This window comes from Siphateles boraxobius, unplaced genomic scaffold (assembly GCF_051911475.1).
Source record: "Siphateles boraxobius isolate OS27281-9 unplaced genomic scaffold, OSU_SipBor_1 22, whole genome shotgun sequence".
NCBI lineage: Eukaryota > Metazoa > Chordata > Actinopteri > Cypriniformes > Leuciscidae > Siphateles > Siphateles boraxobius.
The window spans coordinates 6,174,511-6,196,251 of NW_027508833.1; the positions used below are offsets into that span (position 1 = coordinate 6,174,511).

The 21,741-nt window shown below is 36.6% G+C and overlaps 2 protein-coding genes across 2 annotated transcripts in view; one reads left to right on the plus strand and one right to left on the minus strand.

Annotated features, from left to right (window-relative positions):
- angel1 (angel homolog 1 (Drosophila)) overlaps nt 1–771 on the minus strand; it is a 56,703-nt gene extending 55,932 nt beyond the window's left edge. Inside the window, exon 1 of the mRNA XM_077238523.1 lies at nt 634–771. Coding sequence (XP_077094638.1) covers nt 634–697 — 64 coding nt within the window. The 5' untranslated portion in view covers nt 698–771. The remainder of the gene's footprint in view (nt 1–633) is intronic.
- A 1,720-nt stretch (nt 772–2,491) lies between these two features.
- On the plus strand, nt 2,492–21,741 carry lrrc74a (leucine rich repeat containing 74A). The gene is made up of 13 exons (XM_077238524.1): nt 2,492–2,642; nt 4,285–4,466; nt 4,539–4,646; nt 4,741–4,834; nt 5,618–5,667; nt 6,702–6,783; nt 6,868–6,953; nt 14,032–14,226; nt 14,742–14,837; nt 15,552–15,695; nt 16,737–16,841; nt 17,493–17,578; nt 20,413–21,741. The coding sequence occupies exons 1-13, from the start codon at nt 2,528–2,530 to the stop codon at nt 20,966–20,968; spliced, it is 1,899 nt and encodes a 632-aa protein (XP_077094639.1). The 5' UTR covers nt 2,492–2,527; the 3' UTR covers nt 20,969–21,741.

Sequence of the window (21,741 nt, forward strand, 5' to 3'; positions counted from 1 at the left end):
AAAAAACAATTGTCCATTTTTATTTCATGGTGCCTTTAAACAATTTCTATTTTTATTTTTTACTTTCAATAAAGTGTAGTAAAATTGTATAAGTTTAATTATTTCAATTAATTAGACATGCTTGTTTATTACTAACATATAGGCTAATTTAACCATAAAATCAGAGTCCAGGGGGAAAAAATCAAACGGAATTCATAGGTTCCTAGGAAACATTCAAAAATAAACCAACCCTTAGATATTTAGTTGAATAAAAAGTGTGACAACCAGCCCCGGACTATTCCTGAATCAAAGTACCATGGTATTCCCATCTAACACCATCACTGCACCAGATGGGTTATGTAGAAATGATTTCATTGGGTGGTTTGACAGCGCTTGACGGATGGATGATTGATTGATTGATTGACAGCGTGCACATAAATGAAGGCCTGCAGAACCCAACTACAAGTTCAGCATCTGCTGATCACTTATTCTGTCGCCACACTTTATATCCATAATTCAACCCAAACTTCGAAATGTTGCGCGTCTCACGGACGCTTATGTGGTCGTTTAGCTTCGGGAGCACGTGCTCGTGCTTTTGCTCGTGCTGCAACATCAACAAATGGCAAACGCAACGAAACACCGTGAAATTCTTACCTGAGAGTCTGCTGATGAACCTGGAGAGCGGATAGAGCGCGTAAATCAACACACTCGCTATCATGATTCACAGGAGCACGGGAACACACTTTATTCATAACGCTGAACGTAAACAGCATGACCACCAACGCCAGCGGGATGACGTCACGACCAACAGGAGAGTATCTGTCATGTTATTGTTTAAAAACATTAATTATTTTTCGTTAAATTGCATTCGTTCTATTTACAGTATATTTTATATATTTTGTGCCTGGATATGATTGTTGTTTGCAATGTTATGAGTTCATAAAAGCTGTTTTTGATCGGTAATATTGGATGACTTTATGGATGACGTTATTAGAACTGATAGCCTACAGCATCAGTATCTGCATACAGTATTTGATGAGCTTAGCATGCACAGTATTATAATGCATCATCCAATGTGTTGTTATTATTAAAGGTAATATTTAGTTGTTATAGCCACTGGAATGCTGTTATAGCAGATAATTGAAAAGAACACTTGGAAAAAATCCTCAAAAAAACTGTTCAGATGGAAATCATAAAAATGTTCATGCTCCGATCAAAACATTTTTTATTTTTTTTTACATTTATGCATTTGGCAGATGCTTTTATTCAAAGCGACAAATGTTTTGATCTGAGCATGAATATTTTTATGATTTATTCCATTTGACCAATTCTGAGGATTTAAAAAAAGAGAGAATTTGTTCTTTTCCAAGGTAGCCTAGGTCAGGACATCTTTTCAATTTTCAACTAAATCAGCAAATTGTTTGTATTTATTTTGTTCATGCATTACCAATGCAATTTCTTTTAAAGTCCCTATAGTCAATAATTTTATGCCTTAAAACTCAAAATTACATGATCATCAAAATTACATATTTAAAAGTTTTTTTCCTCGAAAAAAAATCTTCATGCCTTAAAATATCTTGGATGTAACTCGACACCCTTTCCTCATTTAGTATATGCGGTTCAATTAGTATGCAAATGAGCCACGCCTCCACTCAGACAGCAACATAGTGCCGCCTAGATCCGGCCCACATCTGGTAGGAGTGGAATCCACATGTACCAGAGGTGGCCCGTATCTGGGCCGACACTATGTTGCTGTCTGGGTCGTTGACGATCACACCTTGATCTGGTGTGCGTTTCCCGAAAGTATCGTTAGCCAACTATGGTCGCAAGTTCTGTCGTTATCAGCATTGAACGTGTCGGTGTTTCCCGAAACCATCGTTCCAACGAACATTCGCAAACAGCATTGCAAAGCTGTGTGGTTGAAACGACAGCTCTCGAGCTGTGGTTAGAAGCATAGTTTCTAGATTGCATGACATGTGGACTTAATAAATCTGTATCTTGAGCGGGACTAGCTAATTTATTTCTTCAACGATGCATCGTACTATGCAGTGAAGCATCGAGTTACGTTGTTGTACGGGAAACGCACCCCTGATTGGATACAAGGTATTTATGACGTCAGAAGCGATTGAGCGATTTCAAACTGTGTTTTTCAGACTGTCTTTGGTTCACTGCAGTTTTAAGGAGAAAATGCTCAGCAATGGTGCTGACTTATGAATTTACACATGGTTTGTCTTAAAGCATATTAAAAACACCACATAGACATATGAACAACATTAAAAGTTGGATTTTCATCACAGGGGATTCCAGATAATTCTGCTTAAAAAAAAGTGTTTAATTTCTCTCTGTTATTGTTACTATGGCTTCATCTGCAGGAATGTGAGTCTCTCTCTGACTGTGTCTGACATGCATTTTTAATGCCTCTCTCTCTTCAATCACCGGATTCCAGCACTAGTGCAGGTGTCAAATGTACACCTGTTGCTAAGACACGTGCGCCAGCTTCATGTTCCTACACACATCAACAAGAGCACTGTCGAAGTGTGTGTAGAAGATGAAGGCTGACGGCATCAGTGTCCACAGCTTCTCTCTGGACTCCCTCAGTTTGACCGAACTTGAGGATCCACACGAGGTGATCCTGGAGGATGAAGCTGACGCTGATGCTCCAGGTAAGACTGGAGACGCTGGAGATCTCAATCTGCTGCGTTTATGAATCCCTCAGGCTTTTGTGCCGAGCTGAAATCCGATACCAAACAGGATGCTGATTTGTAATAGTAGCCTACTTTTAGTAATTAAAATGCAGTAAAAATCAACAAAATGTTTTTATACATTTCCTTTTCAGTATTTAAATAACCCATAAACATATATTTCTAGTTTTAGCATTAGATTAAAGGATTTCTGTCAGGACCACTATCGTAAAATACGACTGACAATTAGCATACAGTTAGGACTGGCGGTATGGTTCTGTTCTGGCAAGAACTCCCTGCACATCCAGTAAGCCTAGCATGGATAAGAGCAGCAATAACCCCCCTCAGGGTAAACAGAACAGAACCAACATGAATGTATAATGTACAACATAATTCTAGGATTTAGTCTGATTCAAAGGGGAATCAGAATGCCACCCTGACCGACGAGAGGTGGAGCTGGGGATGGAGGAGAGTAATTAGCTCCTGAGAAACGCGATAGCTGCTGATAATACTGAAGGAGCTTATATATGAATACAGTGATAGGCGTCGTATTCCTACAGCTAGACGTGGATCAGCTGAAAGTCACTGATGAGAGCTTGACTAACGTGACCTGCCAGAACTGACGCTATGCTTGATTAGTTCACTTCAGAATTAAAATGACCTGATAATTTACTCTCCCCCACGTCATCCAAGATTTTCCTGTTTTTTTTTTCTTCTGTCGAAAAGAATGAAGGTTTTTGAGGAAAACATTCCAGGATTTTTCTCCATATAGTGACTTCAATGGGGTCCAACGGGTTGAAGGTCCAAATGAGTTTCAGTGCAGCTTCAAAGTCTCGACACGATCCCAGCCGAGGAATAAGAGTCTTATCTAGACAAACCAGCGGACATTTTATAACAAAAATAAACATTTATATACTTTTACCCACTACTGCTGGTCTTGCACTAGCTGTGATGATCCACACATTACGTAATCACGTTGAAAGGTCACGCGTGACGAAGGCAGAAGAACCGACCTAGTGTTTATAAAGTGAACGTGCGAAGACTAAGTCAAACACCATTTACAACAAAATAAATAAAATAAAAAGTAAAGCAGCAATGTCGTACGATTTTGAAGTTGGAGGAGAAAATGACAGGGAGTTTTTCGCCCTACTCTACATTTCTGACCGGGAACACGCGTGACCTTTCAACCTGATTATGTAATGTGTGTCGGAAAAAATGTGAGAATGACTTCTGAAGGATCATGTGACAGGAGTAATGATGTTGAAAATTCAGCTTTGATCACAGGAATAAATTACACTCTACTATATATTCACATAGAAACAGTTGTTTTACATTTGAATAATATTTCACAATATTACTGTTTTTTGTGTATTTCTAGTCAAATAAATGCAGCCTTGGTGAGCAAAAGAGACTTCTCTTAAAAAAATCAAAAATATTACAGATCCAAAACTTTTAAACGGCAGTGTACTGTATAGCCTAAAATAGACATTTATGAAGACATTGTGAAGAAAAAAATACAGTATATTCTTAAACAGTGAATTTTACCCGACCCTGTTTGCATTACTACTTCAGCAGCATCACATGATGATGATGACAATGAGAAAGCATGTGTGTTTTTGTACAGTATCAGAGCTGAAGCCCGTGAGGCAGGATTTGTCCACTGAAGAATTATACCTGCAGGCCTGTAAACTGGTGGGTGTCGTTCCAGTCAGATATTTCCTCAGAAACTTGGGCAGCGCCACCATTAACCTCAACCACCATGGACTCGGGCCTTTGGGAGGAAAAGCCCTCGCGATCGCCCTCGTGGTAAGACAGATTTAGTTAGACTAAAGCAGATGTGGTGACGCTGACGTGAGCTCTCGCTCTCTGTGTGTGCAGACAGACATGCACACCACTACACTGGAGTTAGCAGACAACTTTCTGCTAGCCGAAGGGGCCAGATATTTCATGGAGATGCTGAGGGCCAATTTCACCATTCAGAACCTTGTGAGTCTCTCTCACCATCTTATTTACCTGTTGAAATACATTTGTCCACTAGAGGGAAGCAAAATATTAACATATGACATCTGGCGTCTTGCAGGATCTCTCCGACAATCACCTTCAGTCCGCTGGAGCGGAGTGTGTTGCTAAAATGCTCTTGGAAAATATTTCCATTAAATCATTAAAACTTGCAGGTATTTAATGTATATGTGCATAATATGGAAGCCCATTTCTGTCTAATAAGAAATTAAATGTCATAATTATTAAATGAAAGTCAAAATGATTAGATAAAAATATGAAATTCTGAGATTAAAAATCATAATTACGAGATTAAAGTGTATACTAATTATTAATTTATAATTATTAATTTATAATTATGAGATCTCAATTATGACATACCAAGTTATAATTATGAGGTACAAAGTCAAAATTTACGAACTGGTATGTCATAATTAAGTAGGTATCTCATAATTATGAATTAGTATATTAGTTTAACTTTTTATCTAATAATTATGACTTTTCATGTCAGAATTTTCACTCTCATAATTATGACAGTCATAATTTTGACTTTTTAACAATTATGATTTAATTATGATATGAAGTCAAAATTGACTAAGTCATAAATTATTATATTAAGTCATAAATATGAGTCAAAATTCATAAAAAGTCAATTATTAGATAAAAAGTGAAACTGACATAATAGTTCATAATTATGAGATAAGAAGTCAATTATGACATACCAAGTCATATTTCTGAGATAAAATTTTAAATTTGACACACTAAGTCATAGTTATGAGATTGACATACTATCTCATAATTGACAAGTCATAATTTCAACTTTTAGGTCATAATTATGATTTACTAAAGCATGATTTTGTTGCTTATATGGTAGAAATGGGCTTCCATTGCACAGTACCACATGCTCACACAGTGAACCTGATTCACATTTACACAGACCACAATGTTTACGTTCACAGGGAATAAATTTGCTGAACATGATGCCAAATGGTTTGCAGATTCTTTTTCGGTAAGTTTCAAAATTAATGGCAGCAAACAGAACAGAAAATAAATCCAGTTACCATAATCACACATTCATCTCTGTTGGTAAAGTGAGGGTAAAAAAACACTAGGTCTTGCTAAACCTCAATAATAATCAAGTACCACAAAGTCGTTTACACCGCGCTCTCTCATCTCATATCTTGTATCTTGTTTTGGTGCGTAAATTATTTAATTATTCCTAGAATACAGCTGTGATCAGCACTCAAAACTCTTTTAGGCACTTTATAACATTTTTTGTGCATATTTTCGCTAAATCTCAATAAGAAATACACTTACAAAGTGTACACTTTGTACATGTGTGTTTTTCAACGAGTGGATCTCTGAGCTGCTGTGAGTGAGTGGAGGCAGGGCTCATTTGCATATTCATAGAACCGCATATACCAAATGAGGCAAGGGCATGGAGTTACATTCAAGCTATATTAAGGCATGACGAAGAAAAACGTTTAAATATGTAATTTTGGTGATCAGAGTTTTAAGGGGTAAGATTATTCACTACAGGGGGACTTTAAGTTATGAAAAAATTACTTCTAAATATTCAAATTATCCAGCGTTTAAAAAAAAAATCTTGGCTGTATAAATTTTAAAGGAACATTCCATTTTATAATTTTGCAAACATTGTGGGGTCGTTACATTTGAATGTTCTCTGACCGTTCTGAAACAAGTAGGCAGTAAAATTTAAACATTTCAGATTTTTTTTTTTTTCATGAACAATGTAATGTTGATGAATGTTGAAATGTTTTTGTGCTAACTTTTTGAGAACATTATTAAAGACGAGATAACTTTGAAGGAATGTTCTATTAATGTTACTGGAACGTTTGTTCATAACTTTGACAGAACGTTAGCCAAAGTTCTGAAAATATTCCCTGTTAGCTGGATTCTGATTGGTTTTCATGAGTATTGTAGAAAATCACTTTATAGTGTGATTACATTGCAATAAATTGTGTATAAACAAACTGAACTTTTGTTTTTGAGAAAAGAAACATCTCATCTATAACTTTTCAGAGCAACTACAGAGTCAAGGAGCTGGATTTGAGCCACAATCAGTTCTGCGGCAGAGGCGGTGAACATCTGGGTCAAATGATCGGTAAATAACACACGTGTGATGTGATAGAATTAAACTTCCAATATAATAAAAGAAAGCACAATAATTAAATGTCTGTTCATGCAGCAAATAATGATGGTTTAGAAGTTCTTGATCTGAGTTGGAATCATCTGCGAATGAAAGGAGCTGTAGCTTTCTGTGCTGGACTAAAGGTATGGCCACACAAACACAGTTTTTAGGACCCTACAAATGTAATATGGGTCACTCCCACACTCCCAAACTCAGGGATTTTCTCGATAACGATTATTAGACTGAGTTATTTTGCTGAGTGTGCTTATTGTGTTGGTACTTTGGCAGGTTTAGGATGTCGTGGAAAGCCGACTCCTAAAGTGTTTGATATTCTTCATTCTCTGTGTGGTGGTCAGTTCACAGCAGTGACAGAAATTAATTTTTCCAATGTGTTTCAATTGATTTTTACCTAATATGGCCATTTTTACCTTTTATAAAGCCATTTTTTAAACCTAATTATATGCATGCATCATCTTTTTTGTCAATTTCATAAATTTAATCAAATTCAATCAAAATAAGACACAATAGGGCTGTTACCAATCAAATGAAATCAGAATCAACAAAATTCATCTTTGCAAGATTGATATTTAAAATGATTTTAAACAAAAAACGATACTTTAAAGGGTTGGTAAAATGCCCTTTTCACAAGATGTAAAATAAATCTCTGATGTCCCTACTCCCTAGAGTGTGTGTGTGTGTGAAGTTTTAGCACAAAATACCCCACAGATGTTTTTATATAGCATGTTAAAGTTGTCACTTTTTGAGGGTTAGCAAAAACACACCGTTTTGTGCCTGGCCCTTTAAATGCAAATGAGCTGCCTCAGAGGGCGGGGTTTCAAGAGCTCTTGTGTGTTAGCAGCTGTGATTACCTCACGCACACACACTAAAATGACAGAAACTGTTCTGCCTTTAATGTTAAAACAGAGTTAGACAAAGATGGAGAGACTCAAGAAGAAGTGACAACATGTAGAATGCAACAGGACGTCTCTGAATGATTAGTTGATGAATTTATGTTGCTGATGTGGTGTTAACTATCTTCAATTAGCATATTCTGTCATGATAATCTATAAATCGCTCGTGTAGGAACTATTGTGAGATGCACACAGAGTGACTTTTTATTGCATGTGAAAAGAAGGATGCTAAAGTTTGAGCTGACTCACAAATACACTCTTATACAACAACTTTTCCTTTTTTCAACATGGACTGTGTTCCCGGGGGCGGGGTTTATGTACATTTTAGGGTTGGTGATGTCACTAACCCGGGAGGAATGTCGTGTAGTCACTACAAACCGTTTGTTGTAGTCCTTTTCTTTAAAAGCAAATATCTCCCTTTGCTTTGAACTTTAAGCATTGTAACTTTGCAGATGTTGTTTATGCTCAAACAGCAACATTTCACACTAGCTAAAGTTAGAAAAAAGTGAAATTGTGTTTTACCACCCTTTTAAATGTGAAATTGAAACCGCCAGTCGGTGGCAGCAAGTAACTGTTAATGAGTGATTCATTGAGATTCAACCGATTTATTCAAAAGGCTGATTCATTCAAGGAAAAAAGCATAACTATCTTAATCTATCCTTGTCAACTGATTCATTCAAAAAGCTTTTACTGAAAGGAAACTTCCTTTCAGGAAGGAAACACTGCCGTGTGTGGCATTGTTTTGCACTACTTTCATTGGCGAAATGGAGCAAAAACAGGCAATATGGTGTCTCAAATGTAAGTCCCTTAATATTAACTTCTTATTTATTAAAGTTGTATAAAATCAATATCACATTTGTTATCATGCTGATATTTGGAGAAAAACTGGACTCTTGCAATATTTATTACTGAATGATATAAATAAAGACTAAATCACGCAGTGAAAGCATGCACTCTACATGCACACCTACACTAAAATCTACAAGACAACATCACGTAGAGTATGTATGCACTCTCTGTGTGTGTTTGAGGGATAGGCTATACTCGATAATGTCAAATCACACATCGTTAAAACAACAATTACGATTTTATCACAGACGATATATATCGCACACCCCTACTCCTGTCACAAATTAATATATTTTCTGTACAATATCACTTCAATCACAAAATAGTCTGCAAATATGGAACCTTGAGTCTCAGACCATTTCAACAAATTGTTTTGTCAAGACTAGTGTGATGATTATACTATATTATATTATCTATTGATATTTTGTTCTATTTCCTTTAGTTCCAGTTTCTCTCTGTTTAGTTTTGGTCTGGTTTCTGAATGTGTCCTCGTTTGTTTCTATGGGTGCCCATTATGTTCACCTGTGTCCCGTTTAGTTTCCTTTGGCTACATTTACAGTAATCCGGTGTAAGGGAAACCGGTTTAGCTCAATGAGAAATATTAATTAATTTAAATGGAATTTTGAAAGAATCATTTATTGCACTGCCGAATAAATGAGTCGTCCAGTGTTCACTTGAACGGGCCGTAACTATCCACTCTGTAGTGAATATTAATATCAAAACTATAGTTAAAACATTATTTATTAGCAAGGTAACAAAATCAGTGGTTTAAGACATTAAATTCATAAGCACATAACACAAGAACACATCTCTTTAAATACAAACGAGACATTACTGATTTTTCAAACAAAAAAATAATATCTAACAAATTAAGGCATGCACGCACACATTCATATGAGTTGCATAAAGAAAGAAAGTGAGGAAAGCATGAGTTTTAAGAGAGTGAGATGGAGTCCCAAGTTTCTAGGACTATATGCACCTGAACGAACCATAATCATTCTTTTTAACCCTTCTATAGTTTCTAAAGCCCTATTCAGATGGGACTAGTTTTCTGAAGGACGTTTGAATTAACGTTACAATTCTTATCACACGACATCTGTGATGTCATGGACCGATTTCAATGGGACTAACATCTCTGTGTTTATTACAGAAGTGCTAGTGTGTGTGTTTTCTTGACGTGGCCGTTACAGAAGGTCATGTGCTGTGCGTGCTGTGTGTATTTCTATAATAAAACAAAACATTAAGTAAACTTCACAAGTTTATATAGCAGTGACTGTTTATAATAAATAAGTGAGCAGAGAAATCTAGACAAGTATCTACCTGACACTGATATTAAAATGGGTAGTCTTCACAGTTTCCGAGATTTGGCTCAATTTATCAATTGTATAGGCCTATGTTGTTTTTTCATCGGATACCATCCATATTGAAACGAAATTAAAGCATGCCGAAGATTGGTGTGCAAACAGTGCTAAGCGCGTCTGTGAAACACGAATTTCTCAAACGAACTCCTGGAAAAATAGTCCTGTCCGAATAGGGCTTTAGGCAGAGTTATTGAATTGTATATCAATGCACAAGTTCACCTAGAATCTGAAGGCGCTACTTGCGTTTGTGTCTTTGATGGGGATTTCCTTCATCTGGGTCCTTGCTGAAGAGGGATTTACCCGGTTCGTTGATTAGCTGGAGGTCTTCGTATTTGAGTCATGTCTTAGGAGGCCAATCACGTTGGTCTGTTGGTGGATGAATGGTAGCGGAGTCTTTCTCATGGCTGAAGTTTGAAGTTTATAGGCGGGCAAAGACCTCAGAGTCAATGACTAAACTTTGCGGCAAAACTTAAAGGGATAGTTCACACAAAAATGAAAATTCTGTCAGTAATTACTCACCCTCATGTTGTTCCAACCTCGTAAGACCTTCGTTCATCTTCGGAACACGAATTATGATATTTTTGATTAAATCTGAGAGCTGGATCACTCCTCCATAGGCTTCTAAGGGATTGAAACTTGCCAGCCCCGAAAAGTTATTAAAGACATCGTTAAAATAGTCCAAGTGACTACAGTGGCTCAATCTTAAGTTTATCAAGCGACGAGAATACTTTTTGTGCACAAAAACAAACAAAAATAACGACTTTATTTCAACTATTCATTTCCTTCTCTGTGGTCCTTTTGTCAGTTCAAGTACTGTGATAACGTAGTGGTACGTCACATGTAGACTCACTATTGGCCGACGCTGGTCATGTGTGTGACGTACAACACAGAAGCAGTACGCTATCACACTACGTCAACTGACTCGAGGCCCACAGAGAAGGAAATGAATAGTTGAAATAAAGTCATTATTTTTGTTTGTTTTTTTGCGCACAAAAAGTATTCTAGTCGTTGATAAACTTAAGATTGAGCCACTGTAGTCACTTGGACTATTTTAACAATGTCTTTAATAACTTTTAGCCTATGGAGGAGTGATCCAGCTCTCAGATTTAATCAAAAATATCTTAATTTGTGTTCTGAAGATTTCTAATTATGTTCTCATTTGTTTCATTGGTTAACCATTATGTTCACCTGTGTCTCGTTTAGTTTTCTTTGTTTGCCCTACGTATTTATTGCCTGTTGACGTCAATTGTGTTGATTGTCATTTAAGAATAGTGTGGATGTTTGACTAGTATTTCTCATGTGTGTTTGTAAATATATATTTTTTTGCTTTGTACTCTAGCATCTTCCACATTGTGCGTGGTTTACAACCACTACATTACATTTAGAAAAAGATTTGATTATAAAAATAGTGCAGACCTTTACTTCTTCGAAACCTAACGTTATGCTTCGAAACTACCGAAAGCACTGCCACTGCTGTCCGCCATTTGGATTCACCGCGTTCACATTAAAAACAAGAATACTTTTTTGGTTCAACATTAGCGAGGCGGGCTGTCCCATTGTAACATAGACCCTTCTGATAGAGTTGCATGTAAGCCATTTTTGAAAATATGATGTATAAAAGCGTGTTCTTACCGTGTTTCGTCGTGTGTGTCCACGTGAGCCTCACTTGAAACTTGTCGAGAAAAGTTGAAAGACTGCTTGGCTGGACTGCACGTGTCATAGGGAGGGAGGCGCCGGCGGGAGAGGCTCTAATCAAGTCATGATGCGTTTTTACTATCTATTAGGGGCGCCCAGGAAACGAAGGTTTTTACCGTAAATGTCCCTTATTTTCAGCCGGTCTGGCTGACATCAATGGGGTGGCAGCTGGGGTGGCAAGACCTTTACTAGGGGTGGCAGCTGCCCCAGTAGATCCGCCCCTGAGTGCAGTACATTTTTTAATGTGAAACATGACATAAAGTACTCTTTCCTTGGTATAGCAATGTCCGGTTTGAAAACCGTTTTCACAGGAAGAATTTTGAGTGTTTAAGCTTTTGAATGATACCTATGATGTTTTCTAAAATATACAATAGGAAAAAACGGCAACACAAATTATACCAAGTGCCCTGACAGTTAACAGTTTAATAACTCTAAATTAATAATTTAACTATGCTTTATCGCAAAACTTGTGTCTAACTAATGAAACTCATCTGAACAAATTCACACTCATTGATTTAAAGCAAGCCATTTCAAATTCAATACCAGGTAACACTTTAGAATACGGTTCCTTTGTTAATGAATAACTACACAAGAACCAATGAGTAACACAATATTAACAATCTAGTAACTATTATTAACTAACAAGAAACTCTGATTAACGAACTAGTAAGTAATAGCGCTCAGATGAAAGTGGTAGTTCACTATTAACTAATCAATAACTACTATTTTTTTAATGCTTCCCAGAGAACTACTAAAAAAGTTTATTAACAATCTAGTAACTACTATTAACTAAAAAGAAACTCTGATTAACAAATTAGGAAGTAATAGTGCACAGATGAAAGTCATACTTCATACTTTTATGGGAATTACTAATTATTTGGATCCGTATTCTAAAGTGAAGATCATGGGAACTAACTAGTAATGACTCAAGAGTTACTACATGATCTAGTCATGATTTGTGCAACCAAACACAAAACCCAAAATAATTTCAAGCGTTTGAGATTTTTGGTGAACTTTAGTATACTTTTAGAAAATTTCTTTAGAAGTATAGTAACACTTCAGTCATTACTAGTTAGTTACCATGATCTTCACTTTAGAATACGGATCCAAATAATTAGTAATTCCCATAGAACTATGTAGTAACACTTGAGTCATTACTAGTTTGTTCCCATGATTCTTACAGTAGTTACTAATGAAAAGCCAATAAAGTGTAGAATCTTCTCACTCACACACACACACACACACACACACACACACACACACACACACATATATATATATATGCTAGGAGACATACATAAAAACAAATTTTTTTGTGAGGTAAGTTAAATAATAAATTCATAAATGATGACTCAATATGTTCCAGTCGTCACCGTGACTCTAGTGATTCAATGCCAGTCCAAAGGAATGCCAGAAAATTGGCCACAGGACAAGTAAGGTCCCGAGTCCCGACAACTGCATTTAAAAATCAATTTCTTTAAAATTATTCAGTTGATAAATAGACAGCATAGGCCAATTATTAACAGCTTACATATTGATAATTTAAACAACCTTGTGTATTCATTTACGGTAGCAGTTCAAATGTTAATGTAGTGCTAGTCATTTATCCTGCATTGGTTATTGATTAGTTTTGTATGAATTATGAACATTTTCAGTGGTTCTCTGGGAAGCATAAAAGAATATAGTAGTTATTGAAGTACCACTTTCATCTGTGCACTATTACTTCCTAATTTGTTAATCAGAGTTTCTTTTTAGTTAATAGTAGTTACTAGATTGTTAATAAACTTTTTCAGTAGTTCTCTGGGAAGCATAAAAAAAATTGTAGTTATTGATTGTTAGTAATAGTGCAGTTAGTATAGTGTAGTTATTGTAGTTATGATTGATTGTTAGTAATAGTGTAGTTATTGTAGTTAGTAATAGTGAACTACCACTTTCATCTGTGCGCTATTACCTACTAGTTCGTTAATCAGAGTTTCTTGTTAGTTAATAATAGTTACTAGATTGTTAATATTGTGTTACTCATTGGTTCTTGTGTAGTTATTCATTAACGAAGGAACTGTATTCTAAAGTGTTACCCAATACCATTGTTACTGGCATGATTGTGTTTACAAACGATATTGCCGAAGCATTAAATATACAACAAGCAATGACAAGAATAAGAAATATACAATATAAAAATAAAATTTCTGAAAAAGTTTATCAATTACGTTACAGAACAGCTGCATGTTATTTTAAGCGTATGTACAGGATTCATATTTTAAATTCTTTAAGGTCAGTGATATACAAACATTTTTTACAGTATAAAATTATTTTCTGTTTTTTTTTTCCCCTATTATATTTCGAGGATCACATACTTTTCAGTGTCACATTGTGCAAATCATGAAAAGAGATTTCCCTCTCATCAGGTCAACACGACTTTGAAGCACTTAGACCTCTCCTGGAACGGCTTTGGAAACGAGGGCGCTTTAGCTCTGGGTGAAGCACTAAAGTTCAACAACACGCTGGTGCACCTGGACCTCAACAACAACCGCATCACTGATGAAGGAGCAGGCCTGCTGTGTAAAGGGCTGGAGGCCAACGATACTCTCAGAGTGCTGCAGGTGGGTGGGACGGGCATTTAGACTCATAATATTGATTACTATGCCAGATTAGTTCGGATTCACCGTTTTAAACGCAATGCAATATGTTCATATGCAACTATTTATTCCATGAGCAATTAAATTACACTTTTACACTTTCTTAATGTATTTTTTGTCATTTTCCATTACAAAAATTGAAACATTCTTAAATCAAGATACGTTTACATTTTGAAAATGTGTCAAAATGAAGTGAGGTTGTTTTTTTACCTTGCGGACAGATATTATTTTTTCTTGTTTTAAGCAGAAACTCACTTAATTTTCATGATTTTTTTTCAGAAAATAACACTATCATTTTGCTTCTCTAGTAAATGTAGCTTGATTTAAGAATGTTTAGACATTTGTAAGGGAAAACTAGATGAAATACTGAGGAAGAAATGTTTTTTTTTTTTTTTTGCAGTGTATTTAACATTGTACTAAAACTACACATATTTTGAAGTGTCACCTGCTGTTATATACTGATTATTGTTTCCTTACAGCTGGCGTATAACTCTTTGACAGTAGAGGGGGCTCTTACTTTGATCAATGTAGTCAAGAACACACCGAAAACTGCCATTGAGGAGATCAACATATGTGTGAGTGCTGCTTTTGCTTTAGGACTCTGATTTTAAGGGCCGAGCCAGCAAAGTACACAGTCCGCTTATCCTACAAAATGTATTAACGTGAGCATAACCTGCATAGACCGATTAGTATGCAAATAATGTATTTTTTATTAAACTTTATTTATTGTTCTGATAAGGCAAACACTACAACAACTGTGAGGTTCAAAAAGGGAATCAACAGTACATTTAAATAATGTAAACGATTAAGGCATAAAGAAAAATAGATAAACTAAGTTTTGATTTTTCTTCTCACAATTGCGAGTTATAAAGTCAGAATTGCGAGATATAAACTTGCAACTGCAAGAAGACAAGTCAGAATTATGAAAAAATAATCCGTAATTACCTTTTTATTTGTCATTCCCTGGTGGAAACAATCTTCCATAAATACAGGCTTCCATATTTTCCAAAATAAATCTTGTAATTTTTGATAAATATGTAATTGAATGTGATTTGTATTTGTGTAAAATTCTGTAGTTTAATTGACTTTTATGACCTTTGATATCACATAAAGGAAGTGTTTTGTCCTTCTAATGTTACTTTTTTTCTTTTCTTTTTTAACAGTGGTTAGTTGCATATATTTGAGCATATAGATGAGAATCACTGGTCAAATGAATATAATAGTAAAATACAGAATTGAAGTCAAATGTGTTTTCTTTGCACATTATGCATGTGTTTGTTGTGCTGTAGAACGTGCTGGTGAATGAGAACTTCATGCAGCTCTTAGAGTTGATCTGTCAGGAACACCCCAGTCTGGAGGTGCAGTATGGAGGCGTTGGAGGCTTTATCGCCAAAAAGCCCCGGAAACGTATTGACCCCATGAAAGTCATTCAGGTATATACTCTGCACTCATGGGAATTAAAACGGCTTAAAGGGATAATTCACCCAAAAATGAAAATTACCCCATGATTTACTCACCCTCAAGTCATCCTAGGTGTATATGACATTCTTCTTTCACACAAACACAATCAGAGTTATATTAAAAAAATGTTCTGGCTATTCCAAGCTTTATAATGGCAGTGAATGGCCGGTTTCTATTTTGAAGAAATAAAAGTGCATCTGTCCATCATAAAGTGCTCCACAGGCTCTGCGGGGTTAATAAAGCCCTTCTGAAGCGAAGCGTTCGTGTAAGAAAAATATCAACATTTAAAACTTTATCGACTAAAATAGCTTCCGACAGATGTCTTACACAAGAGTAACACTTGACGATGTATGACGTAGATGTAGGAGTAGTGTAAACTCTGACGTCTCTCGCGGTTCAAACAAACAGGGCTGGGCAACAAACTCAAGCTCCTCCCACATGTCTCTTTAAAAATTCTCGTTTTAGACTTCTAATTCGTCAATAGTGTTTTGTTTTGCTTTATCCTCTGCACTTCCGCTTTCATCCTTACATTCTGCGTCGGGTCAGGGGTTAGTCTTTCTCTGTAAATCAATGCGTACGGCCGTCTGTTGGAAGCTAGTTATTTTAGTCGATAAAGTTTTAAATATGGATATATTTCTTAAATGAACGCATTGCTTCACTTCAGAAGGGCTTTGGATAGATGCACTTTTATGATGGACAGATGCACTTTTATGATGGATAGATGCACTTTTATGATGGATAGATGCACTTTTATGAAGGATAGATGCACTTTTATGGCCATTCACTGCCATTATAAAGCTCGGAAGAGCCAGGACATTTTTTAATATAACTCCGAGAGTATTCGTCTGAAAGAAGAATGTCATATACACCTAGGATGACTAGAGGGTGAGTAAATCATGGGGTAATTTTCATTTTTGGGTGAACTATCCCTTTAAGTATAATTAGCAAATTGGCAAAATTTTTATTTTTGTATTTCAAAATTCTGACGGTTTTGCTGAATTGTCTTTTCGAAGGATTACCTTGATCAGCGCAAGCTTCGTCTGTGGGACTTCTTCCGTAACATCGACAAGGATGGGACAATGCGCGTTCCAGTTGTAGACTTCAGAAAAGCCGTTCAGGTATTGATACTGTGTCTTTAAAAGTCCCATTTTTCTAAATTTACAAAGTCAGAACCATGAAGTTGCTTGTTGAATGTCCAGAGTGAGCAGAGCTGCAATCTAGACAGCGGGAAGAAGCTCGAATAAAAGAGAGTTTTTATTTGTTCATCATCACCCCAGCCAACAAAAATATATTCTAAGAATGGTTTGCTACCATTCCCATTAAGTTACGACAACATTATTTCTGAATGTTAAGGGAACATTCCAGTAAGGGAACATTCCATTTCATCATTTTCCAAACATTCCAGGAAGGTTACTTTTGTTTCTGAACATTCCCTAGTTAAATGTAACTAGTTAAATTTATAAAAAATGTTAAACAAACATCCAACTAAAATGTTTCAGAAATAAATAAGGGTTTTTGAGCTAAAATTATTAAAGAGCAGATCATTCTGAACAAATGTTCTATTAACGTTATTTAATAACTTTGAGAGAACCTTGCCCGAACTTTAGCCAGTGTTCTGAGAATGTTCTCTTATCATCTGGGACTGCACTATTATTCTGTAGAAAATAGTTTAAAAATGAGTAGATGAGTCCAAATGTCTGGTAGTGTAAAACTATGTAAGCAAACATAGCATCAACTGACATGTGTTGTTATTTCTGGTCCCACCTCAGCAATCCAGCATCCCACTGGAGAGATTCCAGATTGAGGAGTTGATTCAGAGACTGGACAGAGACCGAACAGGCATAGTGGACTACAGGTGGACTGTCTTTTACTGCTCTAACACAAACACTGAGATAATGTAGTCATTAAATATTAAATGCATCGTAAAGCACACAGACTGGGATCATTCTCACCAATACTGTAACTTTATGATCATGTTCACACACTTACAGAAGTTCATAAATCATAAACTCTGATCGATACCCTAGCAAGCTGTGTTACTGTCAAGTGACTGATTTTAAGAGTGTGCAAACATCAGTGCTTCACTGCAATATTTCAGTACGCATGTGGGGGCACGTGTATTTCTTCTACGTTTAATTTGTTTGTACTAGCTGTTGTTTGGTTGGTATAATTATTAATCACCTTGTTTTCAGGGCCATTAGTCATCAAACCTTAAGTGTCATAACTAAAATTAAAGCACCACCTCCTTTAATGGAGTGATCGCTAAAAACCACGTCAATAGAATTAACTTGATGTAGAAGAATTAATACCACAATCAACTAACTGTTAGGTAACGTGGTGGTATGAATCACGAGGAAGACGAGGAGGAACAGGAAACAGGAATTTATTGAACAAAAACTCAGGAACCACAAAACACGCTATACTAGAAACGAGAACGAACGAAGAATGAAGGAGAACACGGTATAAATAACAAGGGCAAACAAAGGAACATGATGAGGACACAAGGGAGTGAAATGATGATAAGACACAGGCGCTACAAATGATGAATGACGAGGAGCGGAAAAACTGGGATACAGGACTGAACCAAAAAACACTAAGAAGGGGGAAACACAGAACCTACATATAACACTAACCTGTTCGTCCAGCGAATGCTCAGTATCAATTATTTATTAATTCTAAGAAATATTAATTTCCGGGGTAAGAAAACTATCTTTCTTACTGTACAGTACTACTCAGAGCATGTAGTCAAACTATGTATGATTAGGGACTCTAGTATATGTGCAGGAAACACGGACAACTTTACATGTGACACAAAAAAGACTTTATTAACTACTTTAAACACTTAAACTAATCTAACATACACTCACATGCATACAGTTTACCAAGTGAAAGAGAAATTAAGCAGAATACAGGAAAGCAAAAAGTTGTAGCATTGTTTGAAATGCAGCAGATCAACAGCCTTGAGCAAACCATCAGTTTAGTTCTAACACGCCCTTCTGAAAAGGGGTAAGGATACTTAATGTAAATAAGAGAAATAAGTTTGATACTTGCATGTCTCGCCCATTTGAATAAAACTGTCCTGATGCAATTTGTTGAGGGTCTAGTTGATCTTTGCTGATGTTGTCTTGATGAGAGAGAACAAGTCAGAGGATCTTTGGTGAAGGGAAAAATAAGGTCGCAGCCAGGCACAAGGTGTCCTTAGAAGACTTCCAGCTCAGCATCATCTTCACATGTGATCTTAGTTAACCATAGTATGCAAGTCTGAAACATTAATCCAAAAGAGTTTGAATTAATACAAGGGCCAGATAAAATACAGGGACCCTATAAGAGGAAAATCATTAGATGGGAAAATTGGATACATGTTTATACATTTCTCAAGTGGTTATATATAGAATATGTAGGATTAAAAGGGGTTATTTGTCCTTTTCAACATGAGACAAAACACTGTCTCTAAATTCATTTGCGTCATAAAACACAATCTTATCTGTCTTAATGTGTCCTGTAACCGGACACCTGGCTCTGCCTGTGTGTTATTTGCACTTTGGGGGTAGTTCAGATAACACTATCCCATGGTTTGCTTGTTGGGTGAGGTATATTATGGATTATTTGTTAAATATAACAAATAATTGTGTGTCTGATATGTGTGTCGTACACTCGCATCCATTCAATTACATGGAGAGGGTGAGGTTTATGACCCACACTGCAGCCAGCAACCAGGAAGAGACTAAAATACTTTGGCTTCACTCTTCAGGATGAGTGCGGAACACATTTGGTGTAAACAGAAAAAAACGCACAAGGTTGGATTTTTTTCCCGCATCTGATCTGACAAGTCCAAATTTTATATAATTAATCTAACCTACGTCTGTTACGGTTGCGTGGTAACCAGGAAACACTATGAGACGAGGAATAACTGGAAACAGGAATTTATTCATACTGAGAACTCAGGAACCAAAAACACGCAGTACTACAAAAGTACCATAAACAAGAACAGACAAGGAATGAGGGAAAACACAGGGTTTAAATACACAGAGAACAGATTAGGAAAACAAGGCACAGCTGGGGCAAATTAACTAAACACAGGTAAATGATCTGAACTCAAACGAGGAGCAGGAAAACAGGGACACAGGACTGAACCAAAAACACTAAGCAGGAGGAAACTCAGGATATGACATGTAACAACATCTAAACTCATAAATCCGATTCCCCAGTGTGCGATAGTGAGGGAAAGATGTTTGCGCATTCGCAAACGTAACCACTTGCACAAAACTCAAAGCTTCTCTTGTTGAGGCGGATATTTTGAACCCATAATTCCATTTCGTCAAATGTGTAAACTTATTCCCACCATTCTTGCCTTCTAGGTCTTACCCATACTTCTCAACTGACCGACATTCAAACCATTCAAAACTTGAGGGTCAATGTAGCACTCACATTAAAAGTCAATGCAATCTTCAGTTTGAGCGGGAGATACATGTTAATACAGATATCAGATACAAGTCAAGTCGTAAGTTGAATGTAAAAACGTGCAACAATAAAACGGGCATGGTCAAAAGATAGAATATGTGCATTAAGCCTAGAATAATCATGGAAATATAGGTCTGTTACACCACTTTCCATTCTCATTGCCGTTTGCTGACCAAAAATACATTCAAGTGCCTATTATTGCTGAACTATTGCCTTACCATCCCACAGAGGTCTGGCAGATACTAGGAAACAGATGATGCGAGACCACCGGCGCCAACTGCGTAAAGTGGAGTCCCGGCAGAAGAAGGAGAAGCAGAAGAGTGACAGGATCCTCAAAACCTTTGAGAGTGCCGTAGAGGCCGTCACTCCACGGAGCTCCATGATAATATCACCAGGAGCCACCAAAGAGGACTCAAGCGGCCCCCAGCACTTCTCTGCCACGCCGCTCAGCTCCTGGCACCATATAATCATGTCCAACAGCAGCCGCTACTCCGTCAATAACATGAGCAGCGAGCATGTGCACCTTCCCATGATAGGGAACCCCTCAAGATCACCAGACATGCGCTCATATTCACAACCGAATCTTTTCGCCAGCATCCCTAAACCATCAACCAACAAACCCTCTTATGCTCAAGGATTGCACTCAACCTCTAACCCAAGTGTGGCCAGCAGTAAACTCAGCCCCACTGCTGACCTGACCAGATCCAGGCCAGCGTTAAACCCTGAGCCCGCCAGCAAAGCAAAGGTTAAAGGGAAGAAAAAGAAGACCAAGAAAATAAAATAAAAGATATAATGGCAAAATGATATGGTGTCCAAAGATGTCAAGCTCCACAAAGAGAAAATTTTCAGTGAAAACTTGCAATGTAGCACATGGGATATATGGTCAATTTTTATGATATTTCTTGTCCTTTTTTAACATTTTACATTTAATCATTTAGCAGACGGTTTTATCCAAAGCGACTTACAAATGAGAAGCAGTTAAACTAACAATAGGACAACTATATGCAAGTGCTGTGACCCTTCCCAGTTTATTCTAACGCAGTATACTTTATGTAATTTTTGGAGGGTTTCCTCTGGGGCCTCTGGTTTACCCTGTATAGTGTGAATACATCCCAGATAGTAAATTGATTTTGGGACCAATCTGGTTGATTTTTGGCTGTGAGTTTGGAACACATGGAAATATGGCCCAAGACTGGCCCAGAAGCTATTTGCAAAAAGTATATATATATATATTACATATAGCATGGTCATGTCTTCTACCACCAATACTTCTCCTAAATACTGCTTCAGTAATTTTCTAAATGCCACTTTAACGTAGCATACAAAGCACCAGGATACACATAAAATGTATTTGTCTATTCCAAATTATAGCTGATATCAGTATAAATTGAAAATAAATAGCCAGTCATGATTTATTGCTCAAAATATTTACAGGGTTGCAGATTTATCCCAAATTTAGTTACTCAATAGTGTCTTGCTAATTTGGGACCATAGTTAATTTTGCTTACAGATTGTTGATAATCATATTTTTTTTATAAATAAAGATAAAATATTTTT

Bases quoted from the DNA above. Each gene is read 5' to 3' on its own strand.
- lrrc74a (XM_077238524.1), top strand. From the start codon at position 2,528: ATGAAGGCTGACGGCATCAGTGTCCACAGCTTCTCTCTGGACTCCCTC. The intron at 14,227-14,741 runs GTGGGTGGGACG...GTTTCCTTACAG, and splicing joins ATACTCTCAGAGTGCTGCAG to CTGGCGTATAACTCTTTGAC. The intron at 17,579-20,412 runs GTGGACTGTCTT...ACCATCCCACAG, and splicing joins ACAGGCATAGTGGACTACAG to AGGTCTGGCAGATACTAGGA.